This window comes from Hipposideros armiger, unplaced genomic scaffold (assembly GCF_001890085.2).
Source record: "Hipposideros armiger isolate ML-2016 unplaced genomic scaffold, ASM189008v1 scaffold_45, whole genome shotgun sequence".
NCBI classification, from domain to species: Eukaryota; Metazoa; Chordata; class Mammalia; order Chiroptera; family Hipposideridae; genus Hipposideros; species Hipposideros armiger.
The window spans coordinates 950,305-972,214 of record NW_017731395.1 but is presented as its reverse complement, the minus strand read 5'-3'; the positions used below and the strand labels follow the sequence as shown (position 1 = coordinate 972,214).

The 21,910-nt window shown below is 38.3% G+C and overlaps 2 protein-coding genes across 6 annotated transcripts in view; one reads left to right on the top strand and one right to left on the bottom strand.

Moving 5' to 3' along the window:
* SPATA17 (spermatogenesis associated 17) overlaps positions 1 to 11,864 on the bottom strand; it is a 120,745-nt gene extending 108,881 nt beyond the window's left edge. For both annotated transcript variants that reach the window (XM_019639601.1, XM_019639602.1), the window contains exon 1: positions 11,783 to 11,864. In XM_019639601.1, coding sequence (XP_019495146.1) covers positions 11,783 to 11,850 — 68 coding nt within the window. In that variant the 5' untranslated portion in view covers positions 11,851 to 11,864. The remainder of the gene's footprint in view (positions 1 to 11,782) is intronic.
* A 282-nt stretch (positions 11,865 to 12,146) lies between these two features.
* GPATCH2 (G-patch domain containing 2) overlaps positions 12,147 to 21,910 on the top strand; it is a 139,476-nt gene continuing 129,712 nt past the window's right edge. For 2 of the 4 annotated variants that reach the window (XM_019639633.1, XM_019639635.1), the window contains exons 1-2: positions 12,165 to 12,333; positions 20,951 to 21,667. In XM_019639633.1, the coding sequence (XP_019495178.1) occupies positions 12,278 to 12,333; positions 20,951 to 21,667 (773 nt within the window). In that variant the 5' untranslated portion in view covers positions 12,165 to 12,277. Of the gene's footprint in view, positions 12,334 to 18,721; positions 18,814 to 20,950; positions 21,668 to 21,910 lie in introns of those variants that run through there. The other 2 variants (XM_019639636.1, XM_019639634.1) reach the window with 2 other exon arrangements.

Below are 21,910 nucleotides of genomic sequence, written 5' to 3'. Positions count from 1 at the left end.
TTATTAGCCATTAATATAATTCTAAAGCAAATCAACCTGTTAAACTTAATCTTTAATTTCTTCCAAAATAATTATAATTCAAATGTCATTTTAAATGAAATTAAAATACTAAATAAAGCATTTTACAAATCATGAGCTATGTTTTAAAATTAACCTTTCTCTGAGGGGATATGTGCTTTCAACAGCTTTACTTTTTAAAATTTTTATAATCACCTATTTTGCAACTAATTAATTTCCAAGTGATTTTTACATGGAAATAAAAAAGCAACGTGCTATTTTGCATTATTTTAAAAACACAGTATTTGAATTTACTATTTAAACGCCACTACACATCTCGTACAAGATTAAAATGCTTGCATATTTCACTCAATGCATCAATTAAATGAATTGCCTCAACAGTAAAATGAGTCCATCACAGAATGCCAATTCTAGACAGAATTCTCAGAACGTCCATTTCAGTTAAAGTGAGGCATGGGGCAAAGCCATAGGATTTATAAAGAGATAAAAAATTCAGTCATTAGATTTACTTATAGCAAAAAAAAGGTTTAATCAAGACAGATCTCCATCTAAATTTTACCATCATTACCTCCCCATCCCCATTTGATAAAGTGATATTGTTTAGGGCAACTGCTGTGGATACAGGGTCATTTCATTCCTAGAATGCGCATTGGCTCTAATTAGCACTTTATGTTTGCTGAATGAATAAAGAATGGCTCGTCATTTAGCCCTTACCTTTTTAAAAAAAAGTCCCTCAGAATTGCGTTTTATTGGAGAGGTTATTTTTTTGTTGTTGTCATTATAGTTTAGATTAAATAGATGGATTTCATTAGATTTATTTTAATTAGAACAAAAACAGAATGGAAAATAAAAACACTTCAAAGAACACAATTCTTAGACAAGACCATAAAGTTGGCTGAGAGAAAGATAACAGCGTTAGCAATTAGGCTGTCAGTGACAAGCAGTTGGAGAAATGAGTGGATGGATTATAGTTCTAGATAAGCAGGAAAGAGTGACCTAGAAAGCCTGACGGAAAAGGACTCAAAAAGCAAAGGGAGGAACAAAAAGGATGCATCAAAGTCAGTGAGCCAGCTGTGAAAAAGAGCAGTGGAGAGAATCCACAGCAATCCGTAAAGGCGCATCAGGCATTGTACCGGCATCGAACAAGCTGTAAAAACTACACAAAGAATGGCGTTGCATTACCTGATAACGGAAGGCACTGTGATGGATTACCATACCACACAATAAAATTTGCTGGGGAAAACTAAGTGATCACTCTAGACAATTAGAAGAAAAAGCTTCATTACTGTTGCATGCTTGCCCTGCATGTCCCAAACGATAGCAGAGACAGGTAATCTGATACGATGGCTCGGGCTATGTCTTCCATGCAGGGGTGAGGCTAGCTTCGAGCCCTTCCCTCCCTGGGCCCTTCCCCGACTGCCCAGGCTGCACTAGGCCGCTCTGTTCCACACCCTCAAAGGTCGCCATCCCACTGAACAGGATCGCGTCTCCTGGGTCTTTAATGACGGTCTCTCCACTATACTTGAAAATCCGCAAGGCAGGCAGCAGTCCTGTCTGCTTCGTCCCGCACAGCATTCCCAGGGGTTCCAGAGAGAAAATTAGTGTTATGCCTAACACTCGACCTTTGTCTTCCCAGGGCTGCTCCCCTGGGGGAACCGCGTGCCGACTGGCACACTGACTCCCCGAGAGGACGCCACCCCTCAGCTTCCCTCACCAGGCTGACTCACAACATAGAGAGACCCCTCCCCATTTCAGGATGACAAAGGCGCTGAGGAGCCAGCAGGTGCCCCCCACTCTCAGGAACTTGAATCCTGGGGTGGCTACAGGTAAAAGACAGGAAGGGACCCGAAAGAATCTGTGAATAGAAATAGAGAAAGGCTAGTACTATCTTAAACAAATGAACACTTCATTCGCCAGGCGTTGTTCCCAGCATTTTGCATACCAGTGAATTAACTCATCTATAATCCCTTCAACAACTCTACCCAGTAAACCATTATTACCCCCTTTTTTGACTTGGAGGAAGATACTGAGGCAGAGCGAGGCAGAGCAACATGCCCACGGTCACATATCAGGAAGCATCAGAGCTGAGATCTGATCCCAGGTAATCTGGCTCTAGGGACTGGCGTCTTAATCAGCACCACCTCTAAAGGAGAAGGATGAAAACACGGGAAAGGAGGGCAAGTAAAAGGGGAAGAAAGTGGGAAAAAGGGCAAAAGAAAGAATGGAAAGAGTTCCACATAGGCCATTTTCAAATATAATATTGAAAGTCTGCCGTGTTAAAATAACACCAATCGCCTTAAAATAATAAAACAACCTAAAGAGGCTAAGATGTGAAAAGACACGGACATCTATAGCACGGAACAAAAATTCCCGACTATGACAAGTACCGGAGAGAATGCACTGCAATGGGGACTTACGTGCATTGCTGGTAGGAATCAGTCTGGCCTTTGAACACATACACAAAATTTTCATTTATATAAATGGAAAATTCACCAACTTTAGAAATGTCAATTAGGGATGCAGACCTGTGTGAAAATTATACTGGGAATGATAAAGCACAAATTTCAGGACAGATACCAGTAAATTTCTAAAACCTGTCATGTATTCATACACTAGTAACCCCATAAAGGGGAAAACTGAAGATTTTGTGCTAAGTCAATTTATTTAAGGAAGGAAAAAAAGAAAACAAAACCTTTGAAAAAAGTAAACAACCAATTGCAAAGCAGAGCAAAACACAGGCAATTTACAGAAAATGTAAACAATTTTTAATTTCAAATGTTGCATGAAAAAATGCTGAACTTCCTAAGCAAGAATCAGCAATTCTATCCCAAGAAATTAAATTTTTTATGATGCATCATTGTTTATACTATTAAATAGGAACAACCTAAACAAGCAGATACACTTTAGTACATCCATAAAATGAAATACTAATTTGTCCTTACAAAAAATTAAGTGGATCAATATGTCTTGACACAGACACACAACATGATGTAATGTGAAAAAAGATATCGGGTTGTCAGAAAAGTCATGACATATTTTTTTCTGTTTTTCGTTGCAGAAATGCATCATGACTTTTCCAACAACCCAATAGATATTACAGTGCAGTATTATATGTTTCCATATTTATAAAAAACAAATTTGTAAAAACAAATTTACAAATTTATAAATTTATAAATTTATAAAAAACAAATTTATAAAAATTTATATTTATAAAAAACAAATTTAAAAAAACAAAATTAAAAATTTAACAAATTTTATATGTTTATATATAATAAATTAACACATATATATGTGTGAATGCATACACAGCAAAAGCCTTATTTTATACAAATTAAGTTATTAAAATGGTTGTCTTTAGGGAATAAAATTTAAAAGAACTCTACCCATAACTAGGGACAATTATTTGCATTGACAGGAGTTAATGGAAAGACATCTAAATGAAGACCAGGATTAAACAGTGTCAAATGCTGTGAAGAAGTCAGGAAGTCAAGGGATTGCAGGGTTAGAGGGAATCTTTAATTTTTCTTTTTAAAATCTTATCCTAGTCAATAGTAAGATGTGATAGTGCAGGATACAAAATGTCATTCATGGCAAAACTCGGAAAGATACAGCAGCACAGCTTCAAGTTGAGCAGACAATTCAAAGATGATGGAGTATGAAGAAGGAAATAATTTCATTCAATAAGGCTGATGAGAAGTGAAATTCATGATAATGGGATATAATGGTTTCTTAAGGTTATTTAACCCTGTTTGCCATTAACGATTAATATGGGGTAGATTTATTTTCCTCCTTTTTAATATACTCCATTTAAATTACTGAGAACACTTGTCTTTCTTCCCACCAATAATCAACAACCACCTACCTTTGCAAAAGAGGAAAACATATAAGAGGAAGAAAAAAATAAAAATACATAGGTACAGATATACCTAGTACTTGTTTTGAACTAATGTATAGTTTGAATTTATCTTTTACTTATAGTTGTTGTCAGAAATGTAGAAGAGAAGCCATTAAATTATCTCTTTTGAGTTTATGTTTTCTAATCACTTCTGCTAATAATGCTAACATACTCAAGAGAAAAATTATCTCTTTTTGAAGTTACAAATAATAATGTATATAAATACAAGCACACATATTATACGATACTAATAAGAACTACACACAATACTAAAGGGAAACATTAAAAAATAACTAGTAGTTAACTTACTGCTAAGTTTTAACTTAATGTGCTGAAATTTGACTTCTATACACATTTTTCTGTTGCCCTTTTTTAACTGCTTAAAAATGAAATTTACAGATACTTGAGTTACCACTGGGATGCTGAATACTTATACAATATGTCATGAACTGCTAGACATTTTATGTTTAAAATGACAAATGTGGGTAACACTTTATTTTAATGGTATATTAATTAGTTTCAAATTACAATGAAAATCCTATAGCAGTGAATAAAATATGACATCTACACGAATTTGAAATAAATTTATTATGATCAGTATTATCACAATGAATACTAAATGAATTATTAATGATGAAAGACCAAAAGTATTACCAGGAATGTAATAAAACATCCAGAAAAAACTGGAAGCTTCCAGTCACTTCATCATCAACTAGAAATAAGTACTATAACCCTGGACAACACTGTAGTCATGTGTATCATTACTGGCCAGAAATTAACTGACAATAAGTAGAAATTGAAAAAACGTGTTGTTAAATATCTTTCCAGTAATATGCGAAAACTATGCCTTTTACACATCAACATACTGTGTTTACTCTGACCTATGTGTATTAGCTACTGAATAAATGCTTGATTAAAAACCCAATTGACAGGGCCTTGGCATGTTCAGACACACTAGTGGAAGCCTGGAACATGAGACCCGGGTATGTCCAAATATGTGCAGGCCGGGGTACCGGCCTTGACCCCAGAGCCTACTGTGCAGGCACATCAGCTCCGATTACATAAGCCCTTAAGTAAGCATGACTCTCACTTGCGGGAGGGAACATGCGCACTCCCCTGCACTCTTCTCCCTCCAAACCATTATATAAGGTTTCGATTGCTGATTAAAGACTCTGGTTCCTCCTCAGGTGGGCTCTGCGTGCCTTTCTTACCTTGGGCATCTCACCGCTGAAACCTCCCCTGCAAATCCCCCCGGCGATGACACCAATAGTTCTTCTTTCTCATTATCATACAACTTGTAACTATTTTAGATACCAGGAATAAAATCCCAATATTAGCCATCCTGTATTAGAGGCTATATTGCTGTGTAAAATTATTATTATTATGCAAATCATTCACTATTAGGTCTTAAGGATGTCAGGCTCCTCCAACGCAGAAACTATGCTGAATCTGTACGTTGTCTTGTGATTATCACACAGGTGCCTAATAAGAGGTCAGTAACCACTTGCTGATGAGAAATAAGACTACATTTTAGAAGCTAGAAGTCATGTTTTGTTTTCATTACTAGGTCTCCTTATTATTATTTCACATCTCAATGAATAATAAGCTACAAACCCATGAGAATTAGATCATAAAGTAGGAGTAGCCTGCAGATTTAGAGGGTCCTTTTAAAATGCTTTAGTACGTCATTTTTCTACCACTTCCTTCTCACTTCATTTCTGGAACAATTAAGTCCTAATGAAACTGGCAGATGGCAAGTAAAGGAGGAAGCTGAGCTAGATGGGGTGTCAGGGGAGGGGCCGCGTTGGGGAGAATGGGCACGAGAGCCTGTGTGCGCTAAGGTGGGCATCTGCGTGCAGGGGCAGCCTGGGGGGAGGATGCCACCATCCGAGTAAGGAGAGTGTCACCACGGAGAGAAGGCCTGACTTCAGGATGTGCAGGAGAGGTGAGGAAAGGTTCCACCCGGAAGGGCAGCCCATGCAGGGAATCAGAGCTCAAGGGTGAGGAAAGGAGAATGGAATTGGGTGAGCACGTGGTAGTTTGGCATAAAGAGAGACAGCCCACACTGGGTGGAAAGGAAGCATGCACAGCTCCAAGTTATCTGCTGAAAAAATAATAGCTGTTCATTACAAAGGAAAAAGAGAACATAATTTATGCACAAAAATCATCCTTGTGCACTTGACGGAAGCCTTGCTAAGTTTCACTGGTCACAAGTGCGTACAGTGAATAACAGAAAAATCAGCTGTTCATTAGAATCAAGGGCAACCTATCCATCTAAGCAGTCATTTGCTTAGGTTAATAGGACTAAGGTGATTGTCCAAATTCAAGGACAGGAGACCAACTAATTATTAGACTAAGAAGCAATCAGGAACTGTAAACTACATTAGAGCTAGAAAACATACTACCTAAGTTTATGGGAATAATGGATTCCAGAAGCAGCCCAACATAGGGAATATTATACTATAGGTTGACACAGGTATGAAGCACAAGCAAATCACCTGTGTTGTACAAGAGTCCTTCCTGTACCAGGTGTTTTCCTTTCCTCAACCTGACCTTACAAAGGCAGGTTAGAGTTCATGGGTGTACAGTTGACCCTTGAACAACATGGGTTTGAACGGCTTAAACGTGCATTTTTTTCCCATAAATACCGTGAGCCCCTTGTATCCACAGATTTTATATCAGTGGGTTTCAAACCCAAGGATTCTAACAATCTTAGATCAAAAACAGTATTTTCACATTCGCAAATGCAGATTCCCAACCACGGTTTCGCAACTATAGATTCTCAGCCTCCAGTGGAAAATGCTGTTCTCCATACACAGTTGGTGGGATCTACGGATGTGAAGGGCCAGCTTTAGAGTCAAAATAATACATGAATTTTTGACTGTGCAGGGGTTTGGCACCCTTAACCCCCACCTTGTTCAAGGACCAACTATACTTCCATGCAGAGACCTGATGATTTTAAGTCCCTATACCCCAAGCATAAGCTTTGGACTGAGATGGATCAAACTTCACTAGACCTTTGGCAAGTAATGTACACTTTCTAAATCTCATTTTCCTCAGCCATAAAAGTAGGAAAAACTTAAAATCACCTCATAAGATTGTGAATCTCAAAATATTGTTTGTGAAAGCATTTGACCGAGTTCTCTCAGCACACAGCAGCTAGTCACAGACATTTATTTCTCTTTCTACTTCCTTCTCTCTGTCCCCATACCCCATTAGATGGCGAGAGTTCTGGAAACTTAACAGCTGGACACCTGGTCTCTGTAACATCTCTGCAGAACGTCCATCCCTCTCCCGAGAAACTGCTTTCTCAATACTCCTCTACATATATCTTCCCCTTCAGCTAAGTCAATTAAAAAAAATTGCGTCTCTCCTACCATCTTTTTCATCATCACAAAGTTCTTTAGTTTTGATTTTTTTTTTAACTAGAAAATGTGCTGCTTGTAAAGAGACATATATAGAATGATATGATTAACTCCTATCGGATAAAGGATGATTGATTCTACTATTACAAGTAGAATTTAAAGGTGAAACATTTTTCACATTAAAAAAAGAACAAAGCAAAACAATATATAGCCCATGAAGGTACACACCAGTACACATTGGTGCCAAATAACATAGCATCAAAAGACACCACTACAGAAACTCAGCTGAAGAGGGGCATTTTAACTCATTCCTATCAGTATTGACAGATTAGCTAGACACAATTGAAATACAGACCTGAGGGAAATGAACAATATGATAAATGAACACATATCAAACTCTTCTATTCACAAATAGGATAGTATAAATAACCAATAAGGCACAGGGGAATCTCAATGATTCAGAAGAAGAGAAATGAAACTAGGAGCTAATAGTGAACTAATTTTTTTAAGGCCAATAACTTGTCAAATAACAACAGAGGACTCTTTTGTTCCACCCTGTAACATCCTAGACACGATATTCCGCCTCTTCCGTAGGCAGGTCAAAACATGAACACCCACCCGTTTCCTGTGCTGGCACTTTCCAGGGGACTCGGGTTGGTCAGGCAATGAACCAGTCTCCCAAGGCTCCCTGGCTCTTTCATTACATATGTGTTTCTTAGGAATTCCGCATTCTTCCTCTGCGTGAGGCACAGGGGCTCTTCTTCTCTTTCTGTGTGGACTTCCAGGCCCTGGAGGACTCAGGTGCTGACGTGAGCATTTATACACTTCCCCGACAAAGCCATCTTTCAATTTCAGAGGTATTCTGGTGCCAGCTGTACGGTAGAAACGTTTCTGCCACTGCCTTGTTACCAATAGAGAAGGAAAACATCAAGGCAAACCAAGGAGATTAAAACTGTTTCCTCGCACTCTGCTCTCTGCATGTTAGTGGACTTGGAACAGCATTATGCCCAGGCCCTTTGGGTTTCCGGGTCTCCGTGCTTGCTACCACTTCATTTATCAGACCAGTGTAGTGGGAAGAAAATCCTGCCCTGTGTGGCAATGAAAAGCATAGGCCTAGGAGTTGGATTAATTGGCCTTGAGACTTCGTAGTTGTGTGACCGACCATACACAAATTACCCAAATCTATCTGAATCTCATTTTCTGTGAATTATATGAAAAAGGAATAAATATATATTAGGAGCATGTTCAAGAATTGAACGATAGGCCCACACACAGCTCCTTTTCTACATCTCCCTTCTTATGCCAAATGGGGCCTCACAGGAACTCTTGTGAGCAATGCAGTCTTCTAGCCATAACCTCGACCCCCTGAATCAGAATCTGCCTTTTAACAAGGTCCTCAGGTCACTCTAATGTACACTAAAGTTTGCCAAGACCTGATCTAATCAATAACAGATGGGAAATGACAATAATTTCTTAAGTAAATTGCCTGTTTAATTTTTCTGTTTATGGTAATATTTCATATAGTTTTTGCCCTCAAAGCTATCAATACCCTGCTTTTTTTAAAAAACAACTAGGCAAACTTTGTAATTTTGATTCCTTCTCAATCTTTAGAGTTTCCTTCATACAGAAACTACTACTATTAATAATAATGATAAAAAATGAAATGGAGGGCATGCCGACTTATTCTCATTGTCGCCTTTGCATAACCCTGTCTTTTCTCCAAGCAGTCTCCAGTTTGGGGCAAATGTACCCACTGTCCAAAGCCAGGAGATGGGGACAAAGGTTGACACTGAAATCTGTAGAAGAAATTATGTCTATTTGCAATGTGGCAGTTCACCAGGCTTCTCTAGAACACTGTTCTCAATCTGTAAAAATACAGATTATTAATATTGGGTTGTTGGAAAAGTCATGATGTATTTTGTCTGTTTTTCAAAGGTCATTCATTTATATACAGAACAAAAATCAATCAATGATATATTGCCCGTTTTGTTCGATAACCTTTTGCCATCTTTCAGTGAGCTTCATAATTCCTCGTTCATAGAAGGACCTGTCTTTATTTGCGAAAAACTGAACAAGGTGCTGATTTACAGCCTCATCTGAATTGAACGTTATACCACGCAAGGAGTTTTGAAGAGAGCAGAACAAGTGGAAGTCTGACGGCGCAAGGTCAGGCGAGTATGGTGGGTGTGGCAACACATCCCATCCAAGCTCCAATAATTTTTGATGGGTGATCAAACTTGTGTGTGGTCTCGCATTGTCGCGATAGAACACAACTCCTTTACAATTAACAAGCTCTGGATGTTTCTGGATGATGGATTCATTCAAACTGTACAACTGCCGTCAGTACATATTTGAATTGATTGCTTGGTTCCTTGGTAGGAGCTCAAAAAACATGACACCTTTAAAATCCCACCACACTGAGAGCATAACCTTTCTCTAATGAATGTCTGCTTTCCATGTCATTTGAGGCGAATCATCACGTCAGGACCAAGACCATTTGCATACCACACTGTTGTAAACAATCCACTTCTCATCACCAGTTATCAGTCACTTCAAAAAAAGGATCATTTTCCTCACATTTAATGAGAATATTGCAGATGTTTATATGTACCATCAAATGAACTTCTTTGAGTTCATGCGGAACCTAAATATCAAGCTTGCTTATGTATCCCAGCTTCTTCAGGTGGTTGTGAACGCTTGAATGATAGATGTTCAACGTTTCTGCAATCTCTCGTGTCGTGTAACGTGGGTTTGACTCGATCATTGCCTTTATTTTGTCGTCATCAACCTCGATGGGCCTCCCTGACCGAGGAGCGTCGTTGAAATGAAAATCACCAGCACAGAATTTCGTGAACCATCGTTGGCACTGACATTCTTGTAGAGCATTGTCACTGTAAACTTTATGCAACTTTTCACAAGCTTGACGCACGTTCTTCCCTTTATGGAAGTAAAACAGTAAAATATGGCAAAAACACACAGTTTGGTCTTCCACCTTCAACTTGTTTTAAAATCTCCAAAACTCAACCAAATTGTTCAATTTTTTTTTAGAATGAAGCTAGAACTGTCAGCTGTCAAATGACACAGCAGTAACATAGATGCGAATGACTCTAGTGCTTCCAAAAATGAACTAGTGCCACCTGTTGCAAACATGCATCATGACTTTTCCGGCAACCCAATACATAGTTTAACTTACACCATTGTGAAAGCCAAATGAGATACTATGTGAAAAAGCTCGTAGTCCATGCCCAGCATACAATCAGTGCTCAAGAAATGTTAGTTGTTTCCCTTCCTGTTCATCCTTAATCTATAATAATGGTTTCTTAAATGCCTATGTTCCATATTAGGCTGTGACTATCAAGAGAGATGTAGCTTATTTCTTTTATATACATAAACAAACACAGGACCTGCTGCATCCTCTAAATGGTTGCTAAATAGATCATTTATCTACATTAAGATAATATACAGATAATAGATAATTACTATATTTTGCCATTTTCAGTTACGTTTACTTAAACCAGGACTAATGATCAACTGAAAAATTCGTTTCTGGAACTATTAAAGATATAATTACTGTGTAGCAACTATGTGTCAGAAACTATGACAGACACAGGAGACAGAAACAATGATGAACAAAAACATGACACTCTCCACTTCTGGTTTAAGAGGGACAATATATGTTATCTCACAACAGAATGTAAAATGGAATCGTGATTAAGTGCTGTAAGAGAGGTACATGGCCCCATGACAATGTAGTCGGTGAGATAGATGTTAGAATAAGAACAGCTCAGCACGATCTTGTCTTATTGACTTATTTTCCTTTGGTCTGCCATATTCATATTGGTCACTATATTCTAGCATCGTCTAATTCACTTTTTTGGCAGTTCTCTGAAGTTGGAAAAAGCCCTGGGGCATGGCTTCCAGAGGCAACTGTGAAAATGAACCTCTTCCTGAGTGAGAAGTCTGGGTGGAGGGAGATGGACAGGTTGCTAGTATCTTCCTTGGCCCTCTTCTATTAATTAATGTACTGATACTCATTATCCAGATGGTTTACACACTGTCACTTTAGGGGCACAAGTGAGTCACAGAACAGTTAAGTTCAGTGAAATAATGGAGACACAAATTCCTAGGTAGATGGGGGCCACACTAGCTCACCCAGATAGGGGAGCCCAGGTGACCCCAATTGAGCTATTCAACTTTCCATAAGCCAGGACATAAGTTTCATGAACTCGCAGCGAGGTAATGTCAAAGAAAAACACTTCATTTTACAATTTTATCTGTGCTGGGCTTTTACTTCAATCATCTCCAATTGATATCTATGGGCCCCCTGCATCTGTAATTCCCCTGTATGGTAATGCAACTTTTAAACTTGTGATTATATTTGCAGCCAACAAATTAAGAGGGGAAGTTGGGGGGGGGAGGGCAGGTCCTTATTGAATTTGTTCATAGAAGACTGGCTAACGTCAAGCCAGCTCTTTGCGTGCCCTCCTCCCAGGTGATGACCTACCTGTTCCTAAAGTAGTACTGCTGTCCTATCATCGTGGACCGAGCTTGCAGCCGGGCTAACGTGGCCATCGCCTGTCTCAGAGCCTGCTTTCCCACTGGTGTTACTCTCGGTCTCCAAGGCAACCGAGCTAAACCATCACGCTAGTTGGGGGGGGGAGGGTTCCACTGTTCGTTTCCTCCACTTTCTTTTCCACCTTGTTCCAGTTTCTGGGATATTAGAGAGAAGAATTAATACATTTTTGAGCAGGACGCTGTTATCTTTCTTTGCCTCTGTGTTTTCTGGGAGTAAAAACAGGAGGCTCGCTAGGCGAGGAAAGCAGCGGGCTGCGGCGGGGAGAGAACGAATGGTTGCTCCGGGCATCCGGTTTCCGCCTCCCGTCTGCTTCCGGAAGCTCCGCTCAAAATGCTGAACTGCCCCTTGGAAGTCGTTAGGACCCTGGTAGTTGGAGGCTGTTCTCGGGCCTGAGCCTCGAGGCCGGGCCCCTGGGTGTCGTTAATGTTCGGGGCCGCCGGGCGCCCACCGATCGGAGCTCCAGCCGCCGGGAACAGCTGGTGAGGCTGGCGGCCCTGGGGACGGGAGCGCAGGACGCGGGGCGAGGGCCGGAGGCCGCCGCACCTGGAACGGCCGGGGGGCGGGAGGGCGCTGGGACGCACGACCTGAAGACGCTTAGGCCCTGCTCGCTCCCCTCGTGCCCGGGACGGACGCAGTGCGAGGAAGGCGGTGAGGGGTGTGCAGAGGCTGTGGGAAGGAAGACAAGCCCGTGCTTGCAGGTGGCGCTCGCCTTCACCCTGCAGGGGGCTTTAGGAGGAAAGCTTTCTGGGAGCTGCCAAGAGCAATTCATGGCTTCGGGACTGTTGACCAAGACTAGGGACAGGAAGGATTGTATCTGCATCCAGGCCTTGTCCCCGCGCTTCTCTCTTTAAAATTGACTAGATTCTACCCAGTGTCTTGGAAGATCAAAACCCCAGAAATCTTGAGTTCTGGAAGTTTGGTAGTGGAAGCGACCTCACTCGCCACCCTCTTTTTTTTTTTTTTTGAGTGGGAGTAACCTACCTGTTTCTGTCCCTTTCATTCTAGTTCAAATGAGGTATGCACGGGTGTTTCCTGAGAACCTGTAAATGCCAGGATTAAGTTTGGGGTTTCACTATGGCTGTGGTGTCACAGCATCAGTGCCACTTTAGAATAATATGCTGCTTTGACTTTTCAAAGTGCTTTCACGTATTCAGTGCTTTCAGTGTATCCTTATGAGCATCCTGTGATAGCAGGTGATCACAGGCACAGAATACCGAAGTGACTTGTCCATGATTGCCACGCACATTTGAGTCCTAAAAGCCAGAAGCTGGGTGATGGATGCTAGTTGAAAACTCTCATGCCTGTCCTATTTTCCTCCCCAGCTCTGTTCCTCCAAGCACACACAAGACAAGCAGTGAAACACGCAGATTCTTCCACTGACAGTTAATTCTCAAACATAAAGTGTGCAACAGGTGACATGTGGCTGGAAAAGGTGTCTCCGTCCCTAGATTCTGCAGCAAATGAGAACAAGGGGAATTTAGTAGCCTATGATCCCCGTTTATTTTGCATCACCAATTTCTGGAAAGTTAAAAGACTATCTTCTCTACATGTTGTGAATGCGATCAGATCATCCTGTCATTCATTTTATAATGAATATAGATTGGATTATGCTTCTTTGAAATTCTCACCTTTTCCATTTAGAAAAGCAGAGAGCACTTTTTTTAAAAAAATTGTGATATAATTAGTATAAAATAAAACATATTTCTAAGTTTCTTAGTTTTGGCAATTGTGTATACCAGGTAACCAACACACCAAACAAGGTCTAAGGCCTTTCCGTCACCCCAGGTAGCTGTCTTAGGGTTTCACCATTCAAGATCTCGATAAGGGAGGGCTTCAAACTGTGCTCCGTAGGTTGGCCTGCTCTTGCTGTGGGGATACTGGTTTTTAGGATAGGTGGGTATTTAATTCAAAAATGTGATTCTTTCAACTCCTTCCTTTCCCACTTTTTACCTAAATCCTGGTTAGGTACCGCGTTATTGCACAGAGAGCTACCACCTTCAGTTGTCTGTTTATATTTAGCAGTACACAACTCGTCCTTTTTTAAGGCACCAGAGGACTCATATAACACAGCGCTTAGCACTTAATCCGTGTTTTTGAAAAAAAAAAAAATTCTTAAAAGCATGCCTGATTTGGCAGAATGAATGTGTTCCGGACAACAGGAACTTTTAGTTTCTAGTTTATGGGCGCAACCATCCTCATTCAGAATTTCGTAATGGGATTTTTTTTCATTCATTCATGAGACATGTACACTATGCATATATGTTCCAGCCCAGTGTATGCTGCGCTTTACAGACATGTATATCATTGTATTTAAATCTTTTGAGGTAGATTCTACCTTTTTTTTTTTTTTTTTTTTTTGCATTTTAGAGATGGTGAAAGGGGCAAATTTAGTTTCAATAACTTGATCAAGTGTCATATTTGCAGCATGATTCCAGAATATTTTACAAAAATTCTTACTGCCCTGGTGTACTGCCTCTGATGTCTGACCACTGTACCGTAATCTCAGTATATAAACTGGAAAGCACATGCCTGGAATTGTTAACCAACTTGGAATTCCTGATGTATGTAACTCCCATCTTGACTACAACTTTTTCAACAGTGTCGTGATTCGTTTTTCAATTTTTAGGCACCAGATGGGTAAATGTAGATGTTTTAACAATTTGTTGAATAGTATGACTGATATTTTATAGTTAAGAAGCCTAAGGAAGAAAAAATTGTACAATTAAATAAAGACCCTGTGATTTTTTTTTTGTATGTGTTAGGAAATGAATATATTTTTTGTTTAAGTTAATCTTGTGATTCATATTATGTTTTTCTAAAAAAATATAGTAACTGAGAGCATCTATCACTTCTTGCCTCATCACTCACATACATTTTTGAAATTAGGGATCAAAATATATCTATCTTGGTACATCTAATGTTAACCTTTCAAAATTTGATTTCATTTGGTAGACAAATCAAATTCAGAATTTAGATACACTATTCTTTATTACTTTTTACATTAATAATTTATATGTAATGTCAACTTCTGGGGTTATTTAAAGGTAGAACTAAACAAATTTAGAAAATTAAGCCCTTGATAATGAAAATACTGGCTCATTACTGACATACTGAACTATAATGTCTATTTATTTAACTTTATGTGGCTTTGCTTTTAAAAGAACATTAAAAATAAACTGTTGATTCTGGACCTTTGTTTCTATAGTTTCATTCCTATTTGGTATTTTGGGTTTTGTTTTTTTTGTTTTTTTTTAAGGAAAAACTGCATAATGAAACTGCATTTTTTTTAATAACTGCTTTTTGTTGTTGTTGTCTTGAACTCAATTTCATACTGTCATGTTTGTTTGAGTCAAGTTTTTGTTTCAACAATTAGGAACCAAAGCAATGACCAGCATGATTTTGGGCAAATAACTCATTAATCTTGGTATAACTTCTTGGCATCCTTATTTACGGCAGGCTGGAGACCTTTAAACCATCCTTGATAATATGCCCTTAACGGCACATTTACTTAACTAAAAACTTAGGGTATCTAACTTGTTAATGTAACACAAATTTTGAATACTGGATTGTCTCAATTTTTAGTCGCCATATTTTTCTTTTGTTATTTGTTCCTTTATTTAGTCATTCATGAGTTTGTTTATCCAACAGATTTTTTAAATCTGTGATGTGTCAAGCATCATGCTAGGTACTTTTAATTAATATTCAGTTGTCTTCATTCTCATGGCTGTTCTATTCAGAATAAATTAGATATTTAATACATATTGAGGAGTTAGCATTTATAAGCACTGAATGAGACTCATTTCTTATATACTAGAAGCTTGAGCAGATGCAGATAGAGATATAGATACATATATGCATGTTGACAGGGATTGGAATGAATTAGATTCTATTTTTTGTTGGTTTGTTTTAGACTTTGATATTATTTCACTTAGGCAGTTTTTTAGTCAATAGTTTATATTTTGAAAGCCATTAGCGTATAAGGAAAGAAGTTGTGAATGACTCTTGAAGTCATTAAATGAAGTAACAAAAATCAAAAGTATGTTCTTCAAATTTACAAAACAAGTGAGTCTGTTTCCTCCTTAGAGCACTATTTGGAAAGTAGAGTTAGACTTTTTTCCTTTAAAGCCACTTTTGGTTTGTTTATCACCAAGTTGCTAGGGTAAGGAGGAAAACAAGCTTTCAGAATGTTCCTGTGGTGACAAAAGTGACAAACTAGCAACTGCCAGTAGCACCTCCAATTGAGTGCTTCCTTTGTGGGAAATGAGTTTTTTTTGGCGTGGTGAAGAACTGTGTGACTATTTAACATGGTAGGATGATTTTCTTTAATACTTTTTCTTATATCTCCATATATTATTAAGAGTAGGTCAGATACACAACATTAATTTTTTTTCTTAACTTGGGATTTTTTATCTTTTATTTATTTATTTTTAAGATCTTTAAGAGAGCTTTTAAGGAATTCCTAAATTTCTTGAAATTGCATGCAGGAGTTTTGCAAATGTCTATTGTCTCCACTCTTCCCAACATTCAGAATGGTTCAAAACCCCAGAGAAGTTAAGTGCCTTTGATTTTATTATGAAGCCCTCAGTATTTATAATATGGTTATACTATATTATAAAAGCAGACTGATTTGATATTTCAGTGACCAGTTTCTCTTACTTGTAGATAACCTCTATCTACCGCCTCTGTTGCAAGTTGTAAAAACTGCTCTCACACATTAAAGACCCACTCTCATCCTCCTAGAACCCCCTTCAAGGTAGAAATGATACCAGTTTTTATGATGCATAACCAATCAGAAGATGAGTAATTTGTTCAAGGCCCTGTGGCTAGTAAATATCATAGAATATAGCATCCAAATACATAGGTTTGACTCTTAACGCTCATGTTCTGTACAGTTTCCTCCAAGCCTTTTTTTTTCCCTAGAGAACTTTTATATTCTATATTTATTGCCCAGTGTTAGTGTAAAGTTATAATTAATCATTACATGTTTCAGAATAACAGGTTCCCCCAAGCCCACGCTACCTTTCTCAAAAAGGAGAGAAAAGGTTACTTCTGATTAATGGTTTAAATAGGTCACAGAGTTTCTAAACTAGCTCAAGTGTTGACATTCAATGTTAGGGTTATTCTTAAATTCCTAAGATGACCTCCCCCCAAATATATAAGAGGAGAAATGAAGACACAGTCTATTAATAAGTTATTAGACTAAAATAAAGACTTATTTTGACAAATAATATTACCAAACTTATACATTCCTATGAGTAGCAGAAATCTTAATATAATTCTAACGGATCACATTTTGTTAAATTAGTCACAAAATTTAGTCCTTGATGTGTCATCCTTAAGGCTCACCATTTGCACGTTTAGTCAGTCAGTCATTGCCATGGTCTACACTATTCATTAATTTTAATATACTGTTTGGCTGTTTCCTGTATCCTTTTAGAACCAACCAACCTTTCCTGTCTTAAATAAAAGTTACTGTGAGTACCGAGGCACGTAATTCCAAGACAATTTTCTGCTTAAGTTTGTGAGCGGTCATACATTCATCTGCATAGTTCTTGACTATGTACTATGTTAGTGTACTGTTTTTGTACACATTGAATTTTTATTCATAAAGTAATGCATAAATGGTCATTTCTTCCCTTAAATTTTTGAAAGCCAGTTGAGCAGTTGTATTTAGCAACAGGTAACCTGCTTTGAGCACTCCACTCCTAAAGTTACTTAACTTTGTAGAATAAATAATCTGTTTTACAGAGATGAAGATGAGAATTTTACCATTTACTAGGTGATAAAGAGTATTTGGCCTTTTTTTCCCTAACTAGATATTTGATAGCTGTAGTCCATTACCATTTAGCTATATCTGGAAGACTTGTTTTTTAATGAACTTGTTGGGTTTATGCAGTAGACACACGTCTATTCTCTTCTTATGTAGCTATTTTTTATCTGTATCCAGGCAAGGAAATTATTGCCTAATTTTTCTATACATGCTGTATTTTTCCCTCTTAGGAATAGTAGTTCTTGCTAATAGAGACTTCAGGAAGTAGCAGTCACCACCCAAATGGTTGGCTGTTGGTTACGGGGGATGGGAGGAGGGTCTGTTTTCTGGGCTCTCTTGGGATTCAGCTGCAGCTGTGCCTGCCTATGTATCGTTGACTTTGGGAGCTCCTCGTTCCACAGTCAACTGCCAGTCCCGTGCGACATACGCGCTGTAAGTTGGCACTAAGGCAGCTTCCTGATTCTTCCTTGAATCAGAGATATTTGAAAGAAAACCCTGAACTTTGTGCCAGATTTTCTGCGTGTATTGATCTTCCTCACTCTCAAACATACATTTTTTAGGAAAACCTAAGTATTAAAGGAAGCCAAGAAGAGAGCAAGTCTCTCATTTCACTAGATGTTTAATATTGCCTACAGGGGGAGAAACGAACTTGACCTTTGGCCAAAAATTTTTACCTAAAACTGATACATGAAATTTGGGATTGAGCATACATCTTATCTTATTCAGCATAATCCAATACCACCAAAAGACTCAAAATACTTATCTACTCAAATCGTTTCCCTTTACAAATCCAGCTTTAGATGGCTAGTGAGACTATAACTTTATTCTATATATTTGTACTATCTTAGACATTATACCCAATACAAACTGTTTCCAAAAGATTTCATTTCCAAATGAAGAGAAATTGTTTTATCAATCTGCGAAGTGGTAATTCGCTGAATTTTATAATTTACAGACTTTAAAACCATGGAGGTGGTTTAATAAACAGATTTTTGTACAGAACAGTTATATAATTCCTCTAATGGCAAAGGCCTTATTTAAGAAAATATCTTTAGGATGAAGTGTTGCAGTAGAGTGGTGTCTTCAATATAACTGAAAGCAAAGGAGACAAATGAACTGTTGATCATGTGGTGGTCTCCTGTAATGACTGTTTCTGTGAAGCCTGTGATACCAGATTTGCCTGAACCATGTAAGTGAAGCAGCTTGACTGACAGTAATATTATGTTATTGGCTCACTAACAGGTTTTGGCTGGAATTGATTTGCGGGAGTCTGATTAGTTGAAACTGAAGGGGGAAAAGTGATTTGAATTCTGAATGGCACTTTTCTTAAGTGTATTTTTTTTCTGTATTTTTATAGGGTTTTAAAAACTTTTTTAAAGTAATTTTTTAGTTAATTCGTGTTTGAGTGACACTGTATAATAGGATTCTTCTAGTTGAAATATTTTTTTAAAATATGTTTTGTCTTGAAAAACAATATAAAACTGAATAAGGCTGACAATTTTAATGTTATAAAGAAATTTTGCTTTCATTCTTAGTGTTATTGATTATACTTTGTTAAACGGTAGTAGTTACAGCAATATTTTTTTATATTTTTAGCAATATTTTTTTTAATGAAACTAAATGAAGAGTATCAGATTTTAATGGATTGAATCTGATTTGCTAACTTTTTCTAATATGAGGACCAAATTGTGTCTTTGAAGCGAAGGCACTAAATTGTAACTTCCAAAATAACCTGCAATTTTAGTTGGAGAATATATTCATGCATTGGGTTAATTAAATTAATATTTAGAACTAGTAATTCACCCATTAATAAGAAAACTGTATCTTCAAAAAGCAAGTTATTCTAGAACCAGGTGATATTGAGTCTTCTTGATGACAAAGAATCTTTATTGCAACACCTGTTAAACTGGCTTCCAGTAAATTTTTTCAAGGTGCAATATTATATTTAAAGATAACAGTTCTTTCAGACTACATATCTCCAGAGAAACAGCATTAAAGGAAAAGAACAAAATATTGAATGCAATAAAGGGGCAAGAGAAAGGCAGTTATTAACGTAATAGGTAATGGAGAAATCAGTGTAGTCAGAATTGTACCACCTGCTGTTAAATCAATCATAAACAAAATAGAGACTGGATACTGGAATCGTGTAGCTGATTTTGGCTATAGATAGGGACATTCAGGCTCTGGAACCAGAGCGCGTGAGTTCAAATCCTGTTTCTACCACTTCCTCCAAGTGCCACACTGGGCAGGCTGCCCTTACTCTCTGTGTATTTCCTCTACCACCTCCTAGCTTTATATGAGAATGAAATGAGGTAAGGCATATGGAACACTTAGAATCCTGGGCCTGGCACATAGTAAGTTCTCAAGGTATAGAAGCTGTTAACATGTGCATCCTCTGATAAGTGGTAAAGCCAGTTAAGTCACAATGTATGTATGTTTTCAGGAAATCATTAAAATGAAAAGACAGAGTTAAAAGTTATAGGGAACTTAGAAGAAAACATCTGTAAATATAGGCTATAGAAATATGGAAAGCAGGGGTCAGCAAACTATGCCCCCCATCGCTTGGCTTTATAAATCTAATTAGGACACAGCCTTACCTATTCATTTATGTATTGCTTATGAGCGTTTTCACCTTAGGATGGTGAAAGTTGAGTAGTCATGACAGAGCCTAAACTGTTTACTATTTGGCCCTTTACAGAAAAGTGTGCCTACCCCTGCTCCAGACCCTAGAAGCATATAGTCCTCTATAATTAGAATATTTTGAGCCCTAAGTGCTGCTAGAACTCAGTTTGAGAAATGATTGTTTATGACCTTTACAAATCTGGAAAGTGCCTGTCAGTCTGCCCGTCTCCCGGGCATATAATGGCCGTGACTGGTAGGTCATCTGGTGAGTAGAGAGAGGACTGGGAGCTTCCTCCTTAGAAAAGGGGTGGGGGGAGGGTTGAGAAGTTCTCTCTTTATCTGATCTAGGAAACATACAGGAGTAGACTGCAGAACAGTTTTTAAGCGGAAATAACTTTCCCATAATTACACAGTCAAAATATAAAATTACTGAGACCTTTCATTGCTAATATTATGCTCACGGTATCTTGAAGTAATTTGTATGTTTAATAAAAGAACTTATACAAGAAAAGAGCTTAAAGTGAGTCAGAATATTTAAAACTGGTATCTTAGATAGGAAAATTAAAATAGCTTTTTGACATTTCTTTGTAATAACTCTTAATTTTAGCCAGATTTAGTGTGAATTGTCTGCAGTAATAAGCTGGGTTAATACAGTTAAATACTGCCTAGTTTCTGTAATTTTTTTTCTTTCTTTAAAAATGTAGGCATTTCAGTCGAACCATGGAGGAACTGGTTCATGATCTTGTCTCAGCGTTGGAGGAGAGCTCAGAGCAAGCTCGAGGTGGATTTGCTGAAACGGGAGACCATTCTCGAAGCATATCTTGCCCTCTGAAACGCCAGGCAAGGAAAAGGAGAGGAAGAAAGCGGAGGTCATACAATGTTCACCACCCATGGGAGACCGGTCACTGCTTAAGTGAGGGCTCTGATTCGAGTTTAGAAGAACCGAGCAAGGACTATAGAGAGAACCACAATAATAACAAAAAGGATCACAGTGACTCTGATGACCAAATGCTCGTGGCCAAGCGCAGGCCGACGTCTAACTTAAATAACAACGTGCGTGGGAAACGCCCTCTGTGGCATGAGTCCGATTTTGCCATGGACAGCCTCGGGAACCGGACTCTGCGCAGGAGGAGGAAGGTGAAACGCATGGCGGTCGACCTTCCGCAGGACATCTCCAGCAAACGGACGATGACCCAGCCCCCTGAAGGTTGTAGAGACCAGGACATGGACAGTGATCGAGTTTACCACTATCAGGAGTTCACCAAGAGCAAAGTCAAGAAAAGGAAATTGAAAATCATTAGACAAGGACCCAAAATCCAAGATGAAGGAGTAGTTTTAGAAAGTGAGGAAATAAGCCAGACCAATAAGGACAAAATGGAGTATGAAGAGCAAAAAATCTCCGATGAGCTCATGAGCGAAAGGTGACTTTTCTCTTTCCTCAGTATAAAGATATGTGTCTACAGTGTTTGTGGTTGAATGTGTTGTGCATTTTCATTCTATTTTAAAATAATTCTAGATTCTAATAAGGGCGGCGATATTACTGTTTAACCATGGTTATATTTTCTTATAATTTATGATGTTTAGCTCAAAGGAAAATTGCTTACTTGATTTACACAAAGTCTTTTGATTGTGTTATAATGACTTAATTTTCAGCTACAAAGAGA